Source organism: Fukomys damarensis, unplaced genomic scaffold (assembly GCF_012274545.1).
Source record: "Fukomys damarensis isolate Sample0158 unplaced genomic scaffold, DMR_v1.0_HiC HiC_scaffold_32, whole genome shotgun sequence".
NCBI lineage: Eukaryota > Metazoa > Chordata > Mammalia > Rodentia > Bathyergidae > Fukomys > Fukomys damarensis.
In genome coordinates, this window is record NW_022900944.1 from 32,435,282 (window position 1) to 32,455,484 (window position 20,203).

General features: G+C 44.5%; 1 protein-coding gene across 5 annotated transcripts in view; it reads left to right on the top strand.

The window, feature by feature from the left end:
* Window positions 1–3,501: 3,501 nt before the first annotated feature.
* The window catches only part of Slc7a6 (solute carrier family 7 member 6), a 24,953-nt gene continuing 8,251 nt past the window's right edge, over window positions 3,502–20,203 (top strand). Inside the window, exons 1-6 of one of the 5 annotated variants that reach the window (XM_010612313.3) lie at window positions 3,502–4,205; window positions 11,826–11,943; window positions 15,655–15,780; window positions 18,158–18,302; window positions 18,947–19,070; window positions 19,295–19,398. In XM_010612313.3, the coding sequence (XP_010610615.1) occupies window positions 4,056–4,205; window positions 11,826–11,943; window positions 15,655–15,780; window positions 18,158–18,302; window positions 18,947–19,070; window positions 19,295–19,398 (767 nt within the window). In that variant the 5' untranslated portion in view covers window positions 3,502–4,055. Of the gene's footprint in view, window positions 4,579–11,825; window positions 11,944–15,654; window positions 15,781–18,157; window positions 18,303–18,946; window positions 19,071–19,294; window positions 19,399–20,203 lie in introns of all 5 variants that reach the window. The other 4 variants (XM_033757822.1, XM_033757824.1, XM_033757821.1 and 1 more) reach the window with 4 other exon arrangements.

A 20,203-nucleotide genomic window follows, 5' to 3' on the forward strand; every position in this document is an offset into this window, starting at 1 on the left:
TTGGTCTCAATCACAGCGATCCTCCTGCCTCAGCCTTCCAAGTGCTGGGATTACAGGCATGCACCACCATGCCCAGCCCCACCTTTCTGTATTCTAAATGGAAGCTAGAAATTGAGGACTTCCCATTTTGTGCTAGATTTTATCTTTCAGTGATTTGAGCTTCCCTCTCTTCTCTTTCTCCACCTTTGTTCCAGAATTTGTCTGAAGTATTGTTAACCCTGCTGATGAAAGCTTCATATTTTATTGAGGAGTTTTATATTGTCTAATTTGATTCTTACAAAAAGTCAGTGAGGCTAGCTGGGCTTGGTGGTGCACTCCTGTAATCCCAGCATTTGGGAGGCTCAGGCAAGAGGATCACAGAGTTCAAGGCTAGTTTGGGAAGATGAAGGGTGAAGTCCAGGTTACTTCTTGTCTCTGCCTGTGGGACTTGTGATCTCCATGCGCTTCTCATTTTCTTGAGGCTTTACTGCCTGCTGTGTGTTTTGTGAGATCATAGTCTGTACTGATCCTGTTGACTCTGTCCCTAGCACAAAGCCTGGTTTAAATAAGTGCTTTGTACATTTTGTAGTTGTGTGTGGTGAGGTTTAGATATATAAGGTGTGATTGTAAAGTATGATGAATGTTTAATTTTTTAAAATTTATCACAGTAAATGGCATAGCCATTACTTCCCTTCAGAATACTCCAGCTTGCTCTGAATATACTTATCCTGTCATTCTTGCCACTTTCTGAAGCGGTTCTGGAAGTCCTCTTTAGTGAGTATCTTTAGTTGTGCTGTTCTAGCTGCCTCAGTGTCCTGACTCATTTTAAAATGTTTACCTCTCATGTCACATTGACTTTAGGGGAGGGCCAGAAATTGTGTGGTGCCAGACCTGGTGAACAAAATGGTTGAGGGCACACCATAATGCTTTTATGAGCCTGCCTTTTTGGATGGCACCCAGCAGCAGCATTCAATATATTTGTTTTTTAATCACACTTCTGTGTGTGTGTGTGTGTGTGTGTGTGTGTGTGTGTGTGTGTGTGTGCCGGAGATTGAACCCAGAGCCTTATTGAGTTACACCCCTGCCCCCCCTTTTAAATATTGAGATGGCATCTCACTAAATCTCTGAGTTACCTAAGATGGCTCGAATTTCTGATCCTCCTGCCTCAGCCTCGTATGTGCCACCATGCCTGGCTGATCACACCTCAAATGACATTAAGAGAGAACTTTTGGTAGTGCTCTAGAAAGTGGCAAGAATAATAGTATAAACAATGCAAGAGGGAGTAATCTGAGGTGGATTAATGGCACTGTCTTTTACTGCAACAAGTTTTTTTTTTGAGGTCAGTGTATTGCTAGTTCAGGCTGACCTTGAACTCACTTTGTAGCTCAAGCAGGTCTCAAACTCAAGGTGATCTTCCTGCTTTGGGCTCCCGAGTGCTGGTATTACAGGCATGTGCCACCATGCCTGGATAAATTTTTTAAAATATTTAAGCATTCACCCGGACATTTAATCATACCTTGTAGAGGAGAGGTGAATGATGGCCTTGGGGCTGTGTGGCCAGTCCAACCTGAGACTTAACCATCTGTTCTCAGGTAGCTCACTGAGGTTATATCACAACTCTGTGCTTGGGTTTTTGCCAAAGGAATAAGGACTCTTAATTACTTTGATCAAGGACATGCTTCTAGTGACAATTATATTTTGTTATTGAATGAAGATAAAAGAAGCCTTAACTGCTCTCAATTGTTTGTGTGAGTCTGCCTTTTTTCTTGGCTGAAGGAGTCCTTTAAAAAGTCCAGCAGGAAAGCTAGACATGGTGGTGCATGCCTGAGGCAGGAGGATCATCGCTAGTTTAATCCAGCCTGGGCTACATAGTGAATCTTATTCAGGTGCTAGGGCTCAGATTTTAGGCTAGAAATCTAGTGGGGCTGTGACTATACCCTACCCCTCCAAATAAGGCCGTTGGGTACTACAGTGTATCAGACACACTTAATAAAGGCATATCAGAAAAACCAGTGTCTGGTTGCGATACTGAAGGAACATGTAGTAATCCCAGTCCACAGTCCCATAGGATCTGGTGTAATAGAGGAAGATGGAGTGGTTGCTGAGGCTGGGCTTCTTTGCTTGTCTCTGTTGAGTTAGATTAGAAAGGCAAAAGTCTCTTTGCAGCTGATTTAAGAATAAAGCCTCCTTAGCTGTTTACTGCTTTGTTCCCATGGATGCCTGGGCTCACCTGACAGACATGTGAAAACAAATATGTTCCCACAAGCTTGCAGAGGGAAACCTGCATGACTTGGAGCCAGGAGAGGAAAAAGTGGTGCTTCCTGAAAGCCCAGCCCCATCTAAGCAGAGGTAGGCTGGCTCGGTTCTATGGGTCTAGGGAAGGCTAGCTCCCAGAGGAGCTTTTTCACTTGGCCTTAGGTCCAGATTCTGGAAGGCGACTGAGACAGGTAAAGTATGAATTTAGGGTGGGGCCTTGTGGAGTCGGAGTTTTCTCTGAGAACTCCTTACTCTCGAATGACTGTAGTTCTCTCACTCTGAGCTCCATGAGGCCAGGATCTGGCACATAAATCTATGTTGAGTAGATGAGAAGCTCTTGGGAAGGTGATATACTGATTCTGTTTGTCTATATGTCTATGTGTGTAGGCTTGAATGCAGGGTCTCATGCATGCTAAGCAAGCCCTCTACCACTGAGCTACATTCTTGGCCCTTTTTTATTATTATTTTGAGACAGGCTCTTGCTAAATTGCCTACAATGGCCTTGCTTTACCATCCTCCTGTCTCAGCCTCCCAAGTAGCTAAGATCAAAGGCATGACCGCTCTGGCTGACCTGATCTTGTTCTTATCCCTGGAAGCTATCTCTGTGACCTTCAAGGATTGACTCCTGGGTGGGAATCAAATAACTCACTAGATTCCTTTCTCTAGAAGATGAGGTAGGATCAGGGAATCTGAAGCATGACCTATACTGGAATTGAGGGTGCGGGGTCAGAAAGGTGCTTATCTTCCTCTGACACATGCTGGGTCCTTCATATGTAGGTTACTGTGGAATTCAGCTTCCTTGAGGTTTCTGTGTTGGCCCAACTGTAATCCAAAGGTAGTGGATGTCTATATGCTGTCTCTCAACAGGAAGCTTTCCAAACCTGATCTGTGGCTAAGAGAAGTGTTATAGTTTGGGCTGGGTGTCAAGATTCCTGGGTACTGTTCTGGGAGAATCTCTTTGCAGCCCCAGATGTTAATAAGCTATACGGACAGCAAACGAGCCAATGTCAAGTTAGCCTCAGGTTATTTTGACTCTGGATGTTTTTTCCATTGTGTTTTATTATATAATCTCTTTTGGGAAAGGAAGCAATTTGGGGAGTAAGGTGGGTGTTATGGACACAGCAACAAACAGGTGTATATTTTCTCAAAGATCCTCTCCTTGATCCAGTTTCTGCAACAGCAGTATACTCTTGTCTTATCATTTTAGCCCTTCCCCCCACCTGCCTATGTTCTTTACTGGTGAGTGAGAAGTTGCAGGCATCCCTGCGTATGCCTGGGCACTGAAAAGGTCCTTTTGTATGTTTGAGTGGTGAGTGGTGAGTCCCTCTTTGTGTTAGCGCTGAGTGGGCAGCATTACTGTGCATGGAAAATGAGAGGCCTTTCGGGCAAATGAGGGCTTTGTACCTGTTGTGGGGATTTAGGTCTTCTCTATAGGGCAGGTTTGTGGGTTTTAAGCTGGGAAGAAGAGAGTAAGATCAATACTGAGGTAGAATCTGTGCTGTGATAAACCCAGTGCCAGGCTACTTTGGGCAATAAGACAGATATTTGTTGGAAGTCATCATCAGATCATGTCTGAGCTTTCATGATTTTTTTCTTAGGAACAGTGGAGGTCTGAAAGTTCTATTTCCCTGTTTCCTGTGGCAGGAAATCAGACAGGCCTATTTTATTGTGTGTGTGGCATGTTGTCCCCCCCAGAAGTGGGCAAGGATCTCCTGCCTCACGGGTCTAAACCAGAGATTTACCAGTTCCTGCCCTAGACTTGACATATTTGTTTTCTTTGCCAGGCGACAGTAAACACAAGTGTGCAGGAACAATTTGCCATGGAAGCCAAGGAGATTGAGAGCCCCACACCCACTGACCATCTCCTCCCTGGTACCACCCAGCCCAGGGTGGAAGAAGATGTCAACTTGCCACCTGAAGGGTCCCCAGAAACTATGCAGCTAAAGAAGGAGATCTCTCTGCTGAATGGGGTTAGCCTGGTGGTGGGCAACATGATTGGCTCAGGAATTTTTGTCTCTCCCAAGGGGGTGCTGCAACACACTGCCTCCTATGGGTTGTCACTGGTGGTGTGGGCCGTTGGTGGACTCTTCTCTGTTGTGGGTGCCCTTTGTTATGCGGAGCTGGGGACCACCATCACCAAGTCAGGGGCGAGCTATGCTTATATTCTAGAAGCCTTTGGGGGCTTCATTGCCTTCATCCGCCTGTGGGCCTCCCTGCTAATTGTGGAGCCTACCAGTCAGGCCATCATTGCTATCACCTTCGCCAACTACATCATCCAGCCCTCCTTCCCCACCTGTCATTCCCCATACCTGGCCTGCCGTCTCCTCGCTGCTGCCTGTGTATGTAAGTATGGGAGCTCACTGTGGGGAGATATGTGGGGTACTGTCATAGCAGTGTGAGTGCCTTATAGTTGAATAATTTATTTTGCACTTTTGGAGGAGGGGAAGACTCTTACCTTTTGAAGTAATTTCACCAAAGTCATTTGATCCTGAGAGTTGAGTAAGCATAAAGGATGAGGGTGGGAAAAGTTTGTATCCCTTCATGACTTTTGGTCCCTCAACTCTGGGCTGTCCCTGAATTCTGTTCTCCATTCTGTGACAAGGTAGGCACATATCTTATGTCTTTTGTTTCGGTCAGGTATTTTGATTGGTGGCAGCATCACTAGTTGTAATTTAATCCAGAAAGGGATACCAATGTCAAGGCCTTTATTATTTATTAAAAAAAAAGGGTTACTTTTACTTTTACAGCTTTTCATTTTAAACCAGTTTGAAGGCATCTGTGAGCAAATAGGTCCTGGACTGTGGGGGTCCCTTATCTCCTAGCCCCCCAGGACCCCTCCTTTCTGCCACTGCCATTCATGGCTTGTTGTAAGCATCAGGCACCAAACAAAGTGGCTTTTTCCTTCTGCCACCTACCTCAAAAGTGCAAGGACCTGAGTTTGATCCCTGGTGCGCGCGCGCGTGCACCCACACACACACACACACACACACACACACACACAGGCTTTTTCCCATTGGTGTTTCAAATTTCTTTACATTGACTTTGTAAATAAGTTATGCCCACAGCCAGTGAGAAGAACATGGCTTCAAACCTACATTAGGTTTCTGATGGCAGAGTTGAAAGATCCCAGTGGTTCGCCTCTCTTTTGGAGTGGTAAAGAGGGCTTGTGTGTAAAATCACAGAAAGGAGAGAAGATGGCTGTGAACTTACCCACCCTCACAGAGCTAGAGCTTTACCTTGTCTAGAGTTCCCTGTGTTTCTTAGCACTGTGCTGTCAGAAGCACTTATACTATGTTCTTCTGTTATCTCTGCTTGCAAAAGCTTTGGTTGTATATACAAAGTGTGACAAAATATTTGGTATGTACTTAAGTTAAAAAAATTTAGGGCTGGGGATTTAGCTCAGTGGTTCTGCTGCCTGCCTTGCAAGCACAAGGACCCGAGTTCAATCCCTGGTACCAAAAACAAACAAACAAAAAATTTATTGCAACCTGGGATTTAGCTCAGTATTACCACCACCTACCTCACAAGTATAAGGTCCTGATTTTGATCCCTAGTACAAAAAATTTTTTTATTACAGGGCCAGAGATGTAGCTCAACGGTGCAGCACGTGCCTGGCAAGTGCAAGGCCCTAAGTTTGATTCCCAGTACCAAAATATATATATATATTTGTGGGCCAGGGATTTAGCTCAGTGGTTCTGCTGCCTGTCTTGCAAGCACAAGGTTCTGAGTTCGATCCCTGGTACTAAAAAAAAATATATATATAAAACATATTATCATTGATCCTCCTCAGAATATTCCCTTTTACTTTGAACATATTCCCCATCATTCTTGCCATTTTCTGAATCAGTTCTGAAAGTCCTCTTTTGTGTCTTTATGAGGTGTGATAAAAAATGTGGTAAATGCTGTTGCCGAGTGCCTTCCAAAGTAGGGCCAATTCACAAAACCAGTTCCTTAACTGACTCGGCTTTGTTGGCTTATTTCCTTTTTGGAACTTAGGTCATGGACTCAAGATTTAAAAAGAGCTAGGCTGGACTGAGGATTTAGCTCAGTGATGCTGCACCTGCCTCACAAGCCCAAGGTCCTGAGTTTGATCCATGGTGAGAGCAGCCTGATGTCAAGAAACATTATGTGTGAGCCGGGCGTGGTGGTACACACCTGTAATCCCAGCACTTGGGAGGCTGAGGCAGGAGGATTGCTGCAAGTTCAAGACCAGCCTGGGCTACACAGTGAGTTCCAGAGCAGTCTGAACTACATAGTGAGACTGAGTCTCAAAAAACAAAACAAAACAAAACAAAAAAAAGAAACATGTGGAAGAAACCAATTAGGTCATAGTCAGGGGGAAAAAAACCAAAGACCTGCAGTGTATCCAGGATGAGGCTTGATATGAGAGAATGAAGTTAGTCTGGAAATTGAGATGTCAGAGTGGTTTGGTCTAACTGAATACAAGATACCTATATATTCTTCGGTTAGATGAGTTTTTAAAGGCAAACACTTTTTTTTTTTTTTGGTATAGGGAAGAGTCTCACACGTGTAGCACATGCTCTAGTTTTGAGCTACACCTCCAGCCACAAACAAATCTTTATATTTATCCCTAGTACTTTCTGTGAGGCTTCAAAGAAAGTGCTTAAATATCTGTGAAAATAAATGAATTCACAGTATTTTTGTGGAAATTCACAGCATTTTTAAAATTTAAAACTTTTTAATTGTATATAAAAACTGTACATGTTTTTGAGGTGAATTAAAGGTACCTTAAAAGAGTGGTTTAGCTTGTTGGAAGACTGCATGAAGAAGTTACAGCCATGCCAGGATAGATTAAAACTGCATTTAGAACAAAGAGCCCAGGAAGTCTCCATGTAATAAATTCTAGGGCAGAGGCTGCAATTGACCAACAGATGGATTTGTTAGGCCTGTGTGGTGTTTTAGTCTTTTTTTTTTTTGTCTTCTTCTGCAGGACTGGGAATTGAACCCACTATCCCATGCATGGTAGGCAAGCACTACCACTGAGCTATGTCCCAGTCATCTACATGATGTTTTAAATAACTTTTAATTAGTTGCCAACATTTTAGAAATCAGGGCTTACAATTTCTCTTGGAAAATCAAAAGTGGTGGCAACCTTGTACCTAATTTTCTGCCTGTTGCAATCAGCTAGATTTCAGTAGCTATTTGTTCCATAACTTTCTCAGAGAAGTTGGGTGTGGTGGTGCATGCCTGTAATCCTAGCACTCAGGAGGCTGAGGCAAGAGGATCACCCAGAGTTCATGGCCAGCCTGGGCTATATAGCAAGACCCTATCTCCAAAACAATGCACAAAAAAAAAAAATTTCCCAGAGAGATGTAAAGAAACATCTGCTTCAGAACTGAGAGGGAGGGTACCAGTGGTCTGAAGAATTACCCAGAAGTTTAGCTTGGGAAGTAAATGAGTTTATTAGGGATTACATACATACTGGTGTACAGCTTATGGGCTGCAGTAATATAGAAGTCACCATCCCCTCTTTGCTAAGGTATTGTTTTTGTATGGTTTTAATTAAAACGGCAAAAACAGGATCAAAGACAAGAAGAATCGGTGGGGAAAATCATGTGTACTGTGTTTCCATTCCATCTTTATCAGGAACTCAGTGGATCTCAGCAAGCATTGCCAAGCTATAGTGGTGTGCTGCAGTCTGGCACCAGCCTCTCCACTACAAAATGAAGTTACTTTGTCTTTTTGTTGTTGTTTTTGTTTCATTTATTTAATTAATGAATTAATTATTTTAGTTTGTTTTTGTTTTTGAGACAGGTTCTTGCTGTGTAGTCTAGGCTGGCCTTGAATCACTGTGTAGCTCAGGTTGGCCTTGAAATTGTGGTGATCCTCTTGCCTCAGCCTCCCAAGTGCTGGCATTACAGGCTTGTGCCACCATGCTAAGCTAACATGGAGTTACTTTGGGTAGGGTTCAGAGGATCTTTTCTCTATACTGTTGCTCCCTTTATTGGAGTGTACTCTTTACATTCCGTTACCATTACCTCTGCTTCCCCTCATTTTATACCCAGACTTTTTTTGCCTTTGCCTCTTTGTATTGCTTTCTTGGCCCCTGAAGCATTTTGCTTTAGATCTTGGCTTTCTGACTGCACCCAACCCCACCCCATTCTTAGGTTACACAAGCAGGGAGATTCAAATAGCTATTTTGGGATTTCAGGCTGTCTTAGGTACTTATTATCCCAAAGTATTGGTTCTCAACTGGATGTGAGTTTGTCTTCCAGGAGACATTTGGCAATGTCTGGAGGTGTTTTGGATGATAAACTGTGGACATCTGGTGGGTACAGGCCAGGGGTGCTGCTGAACATCTTGCCATACACAAGACAGCCCAGCACAATAAAGACTTATCTGGCCCAAAATGTCAAAAGACAAATTCTCTCTTCTAAGGGTGCACTCTTCATATGTATTCTGTAGTCTTGGAGTTTTCTGTGATGGAATAGAGCCTCAGGCTGTCCAGTGAACTCGGTAAGGTTAGGGGTCTTACCTACTTGTAAGAAATGATGGATCTTAAGGTACATAGGGGCTCCTCTTTGTCTAGGTGGCCAGCAGTATTCTTGGTAACCTGGGTAGCCAGTATTGTAAGAATATAGTAAAAGCTTGGTTTGCGGGAATAATTTGTTTCACTCATAATTGAAAGCCCATAGTTTCTTTGTTTGTTTGTTTTGGTACTGGGGATCGAACTTGGGATCTTGCGCTTGTGAGGCAGGCAGCAGAACCACTGAGGTAAATCTCTGGCTTGTTTAGTTTTTTGAGACAAGGTTTGGCTGGCCTTGAAATCACTATGTAGCCTAAGCTGGCCCTGAACTTGAGGCAGTTGTCTTGCCTGAGCCTCCAAGTACTCAAGTGCTTGGAATACAGGCATGCACCACCATACCTGCTGGGCTCCTTAAAATCAGTAAGGGAGAGAGGTGGAGTGGGGGGAACAGAGGGGGGGGGAGAGAGAGAGAGAGAGAAGCAGTTACTAGTTGGTATGATGTGACATTTGGAGTGATGTACTTACATACCTGTATTGCAAGATATCACTTGTTTATCAAGTTAAAACAATTTTTTTTGGGGGGGTACTGGGGATCCAACTCAGGACCTCACACTTGCAAGGCAGGTGGCAGCACCACTAAGCTAAATCCCTGGCCCTCAAGTTAAAATTTCTTAGAAATGTTTGATTGTCTTGCAGAACACTTGTAGACCAAGTTAAAATCAAAGGATTCACTACTTGATTTCACTGGAGATGGGTGATGTTTCTGGCTTAGATATTGTTAGCCCATTTACCTTGAAGATGTTACAGTGATATAGCGGCATTCTGCAGCTCAGGGCCTACTCAGAGCTGAGATTCTGTCCTCCTGAGTGTTAATTTGCTAGGGTTTACAAGAGGAGAAGGAAGGGGAAGGAACCTGCTACAGATGAGACTGGAGTGAAGAAACACCCAATGATCCCCATTGTCTCTTGCTGTCTTGGACTCAGGCCTAGTCAAGAATTCTGAGTAGAAAGGATATTATCCCCTATTTTGGTCAAGTGTTGCTATACATAGATAGCTTTCATGTTCTGAGAGCACCATAAGTAAAAGAGGACTGAATATTGGTCTTGCTCAAAGACTGTAACCATGTATATATAGTTTGATTGTTCTGATAACAAGACTAAATATATTTATGTAATTAAAAATAAGGAATGCTTTTTTTTTTGGTGCTGGAGATTGAACCCAGGACCTCATGTATGCTAAGCATGTGCTGTACCACCAAGCTATACCCTGAACCACAAGTAGAGGGTTTTTTTGGGTATTGGGCATCGAATTTGGGGCTTGTGAGGCAGGAGGTGGCACCACTGAGCTAAATTCCCAGCCCAGGTGTTTTTTTTATTTTTTAAAATTTTTTTCCAGACAGGATCTTAATATGTTGCCATGTTGGAGCTAAATTCCTGTGTTCAAGAGATCCTCCTGCCCCACCCTCCCAAATATCTGGACTGTAGGCATAGGGGGAACCACTGAGCCAAATCCCTGGCCCCTTAGGCCTATGCATTTTGCTGCTTTAAGGTTTTTTTTCTTTTTTTGTGGTGCTGGGATTAAACCAGCATCCTTAGCAAGTACTCTACTACTGATCTATATCTTCAGTATTTTTTACTTTACTGTGAGACTATATAGCCCAGGCTGGCCTCAAATTTGTAATCCTCCTGCCTCAACCCAAATAATAGTTGGGATCATAGCATAAATCACTGTGTCCAGATTCAGAAGCTTTTTTTTTTTTTTTTTTTTTTTTGGTACCAGGGATTGAACTCGGGTCCCTGCACTTGTAAGGCAAGTGGTGGAACCAATGAGCTAAATCCCCGGCCCCAGATTCAGATGCTTTTAAAAAAGGCACATATAGCCAAGTGTGGTGGCCCAGGCCTGTATTCCCAGCACTTAGAATCCTTAGGCAGGAGGATTGCTGTGAGTTGGAGGCCTGCCAGGGATATATAGTAAGTTCAAGCACAGCCTCTACTACAAAGTGTGACGCTGTTCAAAAACAAAACAACAAAAACCCAGAAACAAACTAATTTTAAAAAGGCATGGGGCCAGGGATTTAGTTCAGTGGTGCAGTTGCCTGCCTCGCAAGCGCAAGGACCCAAGTTCTATCCCAGTTCCAAAGAAAAAAAGACATGTATATTACATATAGCTTCTAGGAGGTAGTTCCTGATTCTGGGACCTACCTCTATTTGCAAAAGGTAACCACCTCTGGAGTGTTATAGAGAATTTCACTCCTAATAGACTTGTAGCTCCCCCACCCACTTTTTCTACCCTTACCTTTGTTGTTGCTGTTGTTGTTTAGCATTGCACTCTATCCTTAAATGTCCCTTAGTAATATCCAGCCTATTTGTGGGAGGGGCTGATTTCTCTCCCCTTTCTTGTGGAAAAGGGCACCGTGACTGTCAGTATGGTTGGGACTGTGACTCCAGGCTGCCCAGCTTCCTCCTTGACAGGCAGAATATGAGAGGTGCAGTTCTGTTAGGAAGCATATGTATTATTCAACATTAGTTTGGGTTTCATACAGCAAAGAAGCAAAAGCAGCATGGTTCAAACATTGAAGTTTATTTCTCTCATATGTTAAAGGTAGGCAAGGGTGGGCTGGTAGGACAACTTTAAAAATTGCTTCTGGGGGTGTGGGTTCCTTCCTATTGCAAACAAAGGCAGAAATACTTCTGAGGTTTTTCGTTTTGTTTTTGGTACCAGGAATCAAACTCAGGGCCTCATGCTTGCCAGGCAGACACTGCACTGCTGAGCTACATCCCCAGCCCCTTTTTTCTTTTTCTTTCTTTTTTTGATACCAGGGATCACACTCATGACCTTGTGCTTGTGAGGTAGGCTTGTTCCACTGAGCTAAATCCCTGGTCCCTGAGGTCTTCTTCTTTTTTTTTTTTTTCGAGACAGGATCTTGCTTTGTAGTTCAGGCAGGTACCTGACTCCTTTCACCCTGCCTCTAGCTTTGGCTTCTGATGCTATGTGGTGGATAATTAACTCTTATCATTGAGAAAGAAACATATGTGTATGGTGAGTAAGTCAAAAGTATAAAAGGGTGTACCATGGACAAAGCCTCCCTCTCTCTCCAATGCAGATCTTCTGTCTCCCTCCCCAGAGGCAGCCTCACCAGCCAGGTGCTTTTGTATCCTTCCAGCTGGTCTTTTGGATCAGGCCCTACAGGGACTTCCATGAGGAGCAGCTTCATTCATTAGGTCAGCACGCAGCCATTGAACTTCCACTGGGTGCCATATTTCCTTGAGTGCAGAAAGGAACAAATCTGCAGGATACTTGCAGTCGGGTGGAGGGAAGGAGTGGAAATGGGATCTGTGCTTGGCAGTGTGGGCTGAGGGGTGTGTCAGCCTTTTCCACAGTTCGGGTGCAGACACAACCAGGATATTGTCAGTCTTTTCTCTCCCTGTGGATGTCTATCTTTATTTTCTCTCTCCATTTGTTCCCGTCTATCTTTCCATTTCTCTACTCTCTCCTTCCTTCCCTCCTTCCCTTCTTCCTCTCTCTCCCTCTCCCCTCCCCCTTTCTCCCACCTTCATCCTGTTTTCTTGGTATTGCATTATCCTTGCCAGTCTTTTTCTCAAAGCTCAGTCTCATTTCTGCTTCTTTTTGTCATCCTGCTTCCTTTCTCTGCTTCTTTGTGGTTTCTGTTCCTGTTACTAAGGGTTTGTATGTTTGTTGACTTGCTGTGGTTTCTGACTCGTAGAGTAGCTTTCCAGTACTAGATTGATTTGGTCTCTTGTATTTTAGCACCACTTTCCGGAGAGACAATCTAATAGGCTTGGATTTTGGTCCAGGGTCCGGCTCCATCTGTCATGATATGGGAAGGGAGCAATTTTCAAGAAAAGACTGGAAAAGTACCTCAGAATAGCTTATTGTACTGAACAGAGGCTTACTGGTGGCTGTTAATGACCTATGTTGGCTTAGCGCACACAGAACTTTGATTAGCAGCGTAGGTCACAGAGAACACCTCCCAGTAGCATGCATTCCTTTGGGTTTCTTCTTTCCTCTCCTTTGACCACTGTGCCGCCAGTCCCCACAGCAGGCTTGCCTAGTGAGCACCTGTGTTATTTGCCAGTGTATAGAGTAAAGCTCTTGAAGCATGTGAAGGCCATTCTGCCATAAGTGGTTTTTGTTTTTGTTTTTTACACCTGGCTCTGGTGCTGCTTTCCTTTTGAGTGGAGGAAGTTCCAGGTTTCTGACCATTTCCTTGCCCCAGACAATTGGCTGTTAAGTCAAAGCCATCACCACTTTAATTCCAACCAGAGTTCATCAGTTCCCCTGTTTGGCGATGAGCTTAAGAGCACACTGTACTTTTGTTGCCCCCTGAGAATTTGTGATCTTTGGGAAACAAGACTCAAACATCTGAGGAAGAGACCTACTTGAGACAGGTCTCCACTGGACCATATAGCATTAGACACTAATTTTCTGCAAAGTGGGAATGCTACTGGGGTCAGAGGAGTGGGATTTCAGGGAATGCTGGCTGTTGTATTTGGAGAAGGATTTAAGAAAGAGTAGGGGGCTAAGACACTGGAAGTGGTGTTGTCATGAGGAATGTTTCTTTCATCCTGTTTTTGGGTTTTTTTTTTTTTTTTTTTTCAGTACTGGGGATTGAACCCAGGGCCTCACACATGCTAAGCAAGCATTCTATCACTGAGCTACCTGCTCAGAGCTTTTTATTTTATTTTAATTTATTATTATTATTGTACCAGGGAGTGAACTCAGGACCTTGTATTTGCCAGGCAGGTACGGTGCCACTGAGCTAAATCCCTGGCCCTGTTTTTTATTTTTCAACATTCCCCTGTTTGTTTGTTTTTGAGACAGGCTGTGGCTGTGTAGTTCAGGTTGTCCTTGAATTCCCTGTGTATTCCCACCCTGGCTGCAAACACATGCTGATTCTCCTGCCTCAGCCTTTTTTTTTTGGTACCAGGGATCAAATTTTGACCTTGCACTTGTGAGGCAGGCAGTTGCCTCAGCCTTTTGAGTTACTGGGCTTATAGACATATACCACCACACCTGGCTTAATTTTTTATTTTTTTTGAGACAGGCTCTTGCTAAGTTTCCCAGCTTGCTTGGATTCTCCTGCCTCTCAGTAGATAGGATTACAGGCATACCCTTCCTTATTCATGCCCGATATATACACAAAAGAATTGTCTTTTCCTCCTTCTACTCTATTGCCACTAGCAACACCCACTTCCCTCATCTAGCTGAGCCCCTGGCCCCTGTGAAAACCTTTCGCAAATATAAGCCAGCCCTTCACTTAGTTTTTGGCAGGCTCCAAAAGACTGTGATAAATATGAGGTCTACGTAAAGTTCTCTGGAGCCTTGGGACTATCAAGAGGTGTCGCTGTGTTCTTTTTTCCCCAGGCATCATCCTTTGATTCCCTATAGATTGAGCAGACTTTTTTTTTTTTTTGAGACAGGGTCTCACCGTGTAGTTGAGACTGACCTGGAACTCACTATGTAGGCCAGGCTGGTCTTGAACTCATATCGATCTTCCTGCCTCAGCCTCCTGAGTGCTGGGATTACAGGCGTGCACCACCATGCTTGGTGAGCAGACCTTTTTTTTTTTTAGCAGGAGCAAAGTGCTAGGACCTTGGTGTGTGTGGTGGTACATACCTATAATCTCAGCACTTTGGGAAGCTGAGGTAGGATTGCAGGTTTGAGCCCAGTCTTGGCAATTTAGCAACTTAGCTAAACCCTGTTTCAAAACAAAAGATGAAAGAAGGGCTGGAGATGTAGCAGTCTGGGTACTTTAGTGAGATCCTGACTCAAAATAAAAAAATAGTAAAAGAGCTGGGGAGGTAGCACAGTATGAAGACCCAGAGTTCAGCACTTAGTATCAAGCCAAGTGTGGTATCAAACACTTGTAAATCCCAGCACTTGGGGGGCTGAGGCAGGAGGATCACTGTGAGTTTGTGGCCAACCTGGGCTATATAACGAGGCTCTCTGTCTTAAAAAAGAAAAGAAATATTACTTAGTACCTGGGGTTACAAAAAGGGCTAAGTTCTCAACATGGGGCCGCAGATGTCACCGAGCTGAGTAAGGAGCTGGGCTTAAAGGCAGCCTAGCCTTTTTTGTTTTGTTTTGTTTTTTATTTTTGAGTCAGGGTCTCACTTTGTAGTTCAGGCTGGCCCTGAACTCATTATGTAGCTCATGTTGTCCTCGAACTCATGGCAATCCTCCTGCTTTAGCCCCTTGCCCTGTGCTGGGATTACAGGAGTGACCCACCACGCCTGGCTCAGCCTAGCCTATAAGGAGGACTCACTTCTCTGTGGCCTTCACTAAAAATTTACCTCATTCATTCCTCTATCTGTTTTCTTCTCTTCACTCCCCTAACCCCTCATGGTACTGCGGATTGATTGCCTTCACATTGAGCTGCATCCCCAGGCCTTTTTTAAATTTTTTATTTTGAGACAGGGTCCCTCTGAGTCATTAAGTTACTCAAGCTGGGCTCAAACTCTCAGTGCTCCTGCCTCAGCCACCTAGAGTGCTTGGGGTTATAGGTGTGTACTGCCATACCTGGCTTTATGGGTATTTCTTGTCCCCACAAACTGATGTGGCCATAGAGAGCTCTTGTGCTTCTTGGAGTTTGGAATCTGGAGAGTGTGGGTGGGGAAGAGTGAGTGAGATGAGGTCAGTCATTCTTAGGTCTGGAGAGAATTTCCAAAAATGGCTGTGGCAGTCAGAATGTATGATATGTGTCCATGCAGGCCTTTATATTTTTGAATGTTGGTAGTGTGGGGATGTCCGTGAGTGCTATCAGATAGAGCAGATTTTCCTGTGGTTCTCACTGGTCTGTTATTCCCTCTAATTTATGCAGAAAGGGCAGAAATGGTGTTTTCTATAAGCAGAGGTTGGGACTCTGTGCCCTGAGCTCAAGCCTGCTGGTGACTTTATGGTTTTCCTTCTAGGTCTGCTGACATTTGTGAACTGTGCCTACGTCAAGTGGGGCACTCGAGTACAGGACATGTTCACGTATGCCAAGGTCCTAGCGCTCATTGCCATCATTATCATGGGCCTTGTTAAACTGTGCCAGGGTAAGAGGGGCCCACGGTGGGAAGAAGGGTGAATGTCCCAAGAGTTACTCTGATTTCCTGAGGAGGGTGTGGGGGTTTCCCTGGGTTATTGCTTAGATCTTCTGTGTACATGTTGGAATGTATCAGTGAATACAAGAGATGTCCATAAATCTCTTTGTGGACTTTGTGGGACAGGTAGGCTTGGACATGTCAGGCCTCCCTCAGGGGACCTTCCCATTTGTAGTGGCTGGGATTGTTGCAGGAAGCCAGCCAAGGGCCTACAAACTCTTGAAACTTAGGTTATAACTGGGTCCAAGAAGTCATCTGGGGGTTACCGTGGCTCCTGGTTTTGATCTGTGACTGCCAGCATCAAGTAGGAAAACTTGACCCCTTGACCCTCCTATAGAGGGGTGGCAGGATGTGTGTGTGTGCGTGCGTGCGTGTGTGTGTGTGTGTGTGTGTGTGTGTGTGTCTGTGTATTGGAGGGAGATAGGATGTAGGGTGGTTATTTTACAGTCTGCTTTTCATCTGGACTTGGGTTCAGCATTCCCTTCCAAAGTTAGCTCTCAACAAATTACTGGAATATTGTGAAATTGGCACTGTCTTTCCAGGATGTTATCTTTCAAGAAGTTTTTCATTCCTACATCAGAGCAGGCTGGTAGCAAGGTAACACGATCTTCTGAGTACTTAAAAAATCCTAGGGAATCTTTAGCCAAGGGCATCTTCCTTATTTAACAACAGAGCTGTGTTTATAATCACCTATTGGATCACACTATGGTTTATTTGAAGTCTAAGAAGCTGTTATTTTTTTCCCCTGAGGTGCTGGGGATTGAAGTCAGGGCCTCACTCATGCTAGGCAAACACTGCTACTGAGTTATACCCCCAACCCAAAGCTGTGCTTTAGCAAAGTGCTTCTTAGGCAGGTGGTGTAGGACTTTGTGCAGCCAGCCATCTGTATGCTCTGGAGCCTTGGCTTGTTGAGTAATCGTTCCTCCGGAGTCTGTGCCTCAGAAAACCATTGTGCTGTCCAGGGACTAACATCCTGGCTGATGGGCTCTCTATTTTCCTTTTTCTTGCTATATACTCAGCTCTTTTTTGACACTGTAGAGCTGGGTCTGAGCTTTCTCCAGGGGGTGATGATGACAAATTTCTTCTCTTTTCTCTTCTTCCTTTCTTTTCTTTTCTCTTCTTCCTTTCCTTCCTCCCTTCCCTTCCCTTCCCTTCTCTCCCCTTCTCCTTCCTTCCTTTCCTTCCTTTCTTTTTACCTTCCTTCCTGTCTTTCTCCCTTCCTCCTCTCCTTTCCTCTTCTTTCCTTTCTTTCTTTCTTTCGTACCATTTTAGCCAGGCATAATGGCACACCTATAATCCCAGCACTCTGGGAGGCTGAGGCAGGACGATCACAGGTTTTGAGTCCAGCCTATTCAAGTTAATTTAGTGAAAATCTGTCTCTTAATAAAAAAATAAAAAAGGGCTGTGGATGTAGTTCACTGTGAAGGCCCTGGGTTCAATTCCCTAGTACCGCCACACCTACAACACAAACAAAAACCCGTAGACGGGGGTTTGTGTCCAGAATGTCTTTTTTTCTGGCAGCTAGTTGCTGTACCCCTGGGCTTTCAGGTCTGCAGTCTCTTGAGTCCTCTAAGGAGAATGACAGGTGGCTTGGTTCCCTTGGAGGTAAAGGTGGCCCAATGAGAATAAGAAGACCTTAGTTCTTCTGTAGATTGTAGTTTCCTGCCCCATGCACTCACACCCACTGCAAGTAAAGCAGCAGAGTCCTCTTCAGGAGACTGATTGTTAATGGAAAGTCTGATTGTTAATGGAAAGTGAATCATTCATGGCTATAACATCAGCTAGTGGTATTTATTATTTAAAAAAATAGGTGGAAGCTGGGCACGGTGGCCTATGTTTGTAATCCCAGCACTTTGGGAGGGAGAAACAGGAGGGTCACAAGTTTGAGTCCAATCTGGGCAATTTAATGAGACCCTGTCTCTTAATGGATAGTGAGAAGGCCTTGGCTTTAATCCCCAGCACCAAGAAAAAACAAAAGGTAGAAGATGCGTGGCTTGCTGTGAAGTCACTTGCAGGAAGTAAAAATTCCTTAGCACTTTGGAAGAAGTGTTGTCACATCAGAGGGCAGCCAGGAATGAATTTGTTTTTTGGCTGTTGTCTAGTTTCACTAAAGCATGTTAACGTTCCTGAGGGAATGGCGGGGAGGGGTCAAGTACAAGGAGTTGATGATGATTGTTCTTTTGGTATTAAATGACTATTTTTTTTTCTTCCCCTTGCCCTTCTGTTTTTTCTTTCTTTTCTTGCCCCTCCTTGTCTTCTTTCCCCTTTTTCTTTTTTTCATCTTCCCCCCTTCTCCTTTGACCTCTTCCTTCTGCTTGAACCCCCACAGGACACTCTGAACACTTTCAAAACACCTTTGAGGGTTCCTTCTGGAATGTGGGAAACCTCTCTCTTTCCCTGTACTCTGCCCTCTTCTCTTACTCAGGTTGGGACACCCTTAATTTTGTAACAGAAGAAATCAAAAACCCAGAAAGGTAAAGGCGAGATCACACTCTCATTCCCCAACTTGGCTGGAACTCCTGCTGATAGTGGGCAAACCTTCTCCCTCTGCCTCTCATCCTCTGTTTCTCCCTCCTCCCCCTTCTCATGAGGAGGTGGGGGGCCAGGATGGGAATGAAAGAGTGGCTTTCACCTTCATGTTTACAGTGGAGGGTCCTCAGGGTCCTTCCTAGAGGAGAAGTCCGTGGGCAGCAGCAGACCCATCTGGGGCTGAGGTGTCAGGACCTTGCACTGTGGTGTTTAGACTGTACCGTGGAACCTGAGCTGCTTCTGGCCAACTGGCCTAGCCTGGCCTCTAGTTTCCAAAAATCTTTGCATTTGTCTTGATTTCATAGATGCAGGATTATGAAACATTATGAAATCTATTTCCCTACGGTGGTGAAGATTAAGTATAGATTATGAGCTATCTTTACATGGAAAGCTGTCTCTCCCTTAGTAGATAGAGTCCAGGGGCATGGGATGTATACCCACCTTAGACTACAAGAGGAAGATGGTCTTGTCTCAAAGACCTGGAGGCCAGTGAACTGTTGAGAGTTAGGCAAATTCCAATGGAGACTTGATGAACTGTGATCCCAGGAGAGGTTGATTCTAGGTAGTCCTATGTTACTTGTCCTGACAGAAACTTGCCCTTGGCTATTGGGATCTCTATGCCAATTGTGACGCTGATCTACATCCTGACCAATGTGGCCTATTACACAGTGCTGAGCATTTCGGAGATCCTTGACAGCAACGCAGTAGCTGTGGTGAGTCTCTTTGGATCCTCATTTGTGCATCATCTTATGCTACTTAGACCCCTGAATGGCCCAGTCTCTCTCTGCAGCCACTGCAACTCTGAAGGACAAAGAGATGGGTCTAGGTCAGGTGGTGGGCTCTTCAGTAGTGGCTGTGTTTGTTCTAAGAGTATAGATGCAAGAGGACTAGAAATCCTTGTTGTGGGTTGATTGTGCCTTCTGTGCTCTACTTCTAGACATTTGCTGACCAGACATTTAGCAAGTTCAGTTGGATCATCCCCATTGCTGTTGCACTGTCTTGCTTTGGGGGCCTCAACGCGTCTATCTTTGCTTCATCAAGGTACTGTATAATGCTTCACTGATAATAGACTTTGAGATTGAATTCTGTGGAGCTCCAGGCATAAGAGCTTCTCCTTTCCTTTCTCTCTCACATGGGTAGACGGTGTGTGTTTATGTGCCTTTCTGTAAACATCTGCATATGACATGAACACAGATTGTAAAAGGGTATAAGGGAGGAAGGAAACAGCTTGTAGTAGTGGCCCTGAATGTCACCAGGTTGTAGGGTCCTGGTGAGTTTTACTACAATTCTTAAATAACTGAGCACTTAGCGTGTACCAGGTACCAGTGCTGTGAGTAGGATGACTCAGTCTCTCGCCTTACAGAAAACACTGAGGCCAAAAGTAGGTTCCTGCTCCTCTCTGCAGAGACCTGTCTACAAGAGCACTTATCTGTCTTGTTGCAGAGGAAGGAGCAGATCCACCTTTTCAGGGGTTCCTGCACTTTCTTTTTCCCCACTTTGCTTCATTATTTAGCCCTACTCTGGTTTATTTTTATTTATTTATTTATTTATTTTTGGTATTGGGATCAAACTCAGGACCTTGCACTTGCAAGGCAGGCACGGTGCCATTGAGCTAAATCCCCGGCCCCATTATCTGGCCCTTCTCTTTGATGTTCACTTGAAATCAGGTCTCTCTGCTGGGCGTGGTGGCGCACGCCTGTAATCCTAGCACTCGGGGGGCTGAGGCAGGAGTATCGCTGTGAGTTGGAGAACAGCCTGGACTACATAGTGAGTTCCAGGTCAGTCTCAACTACATAGTGAGACCTGTCTCAAAAAAAAAAAAAAAAAAAAAAAAAAGATCCCCCCA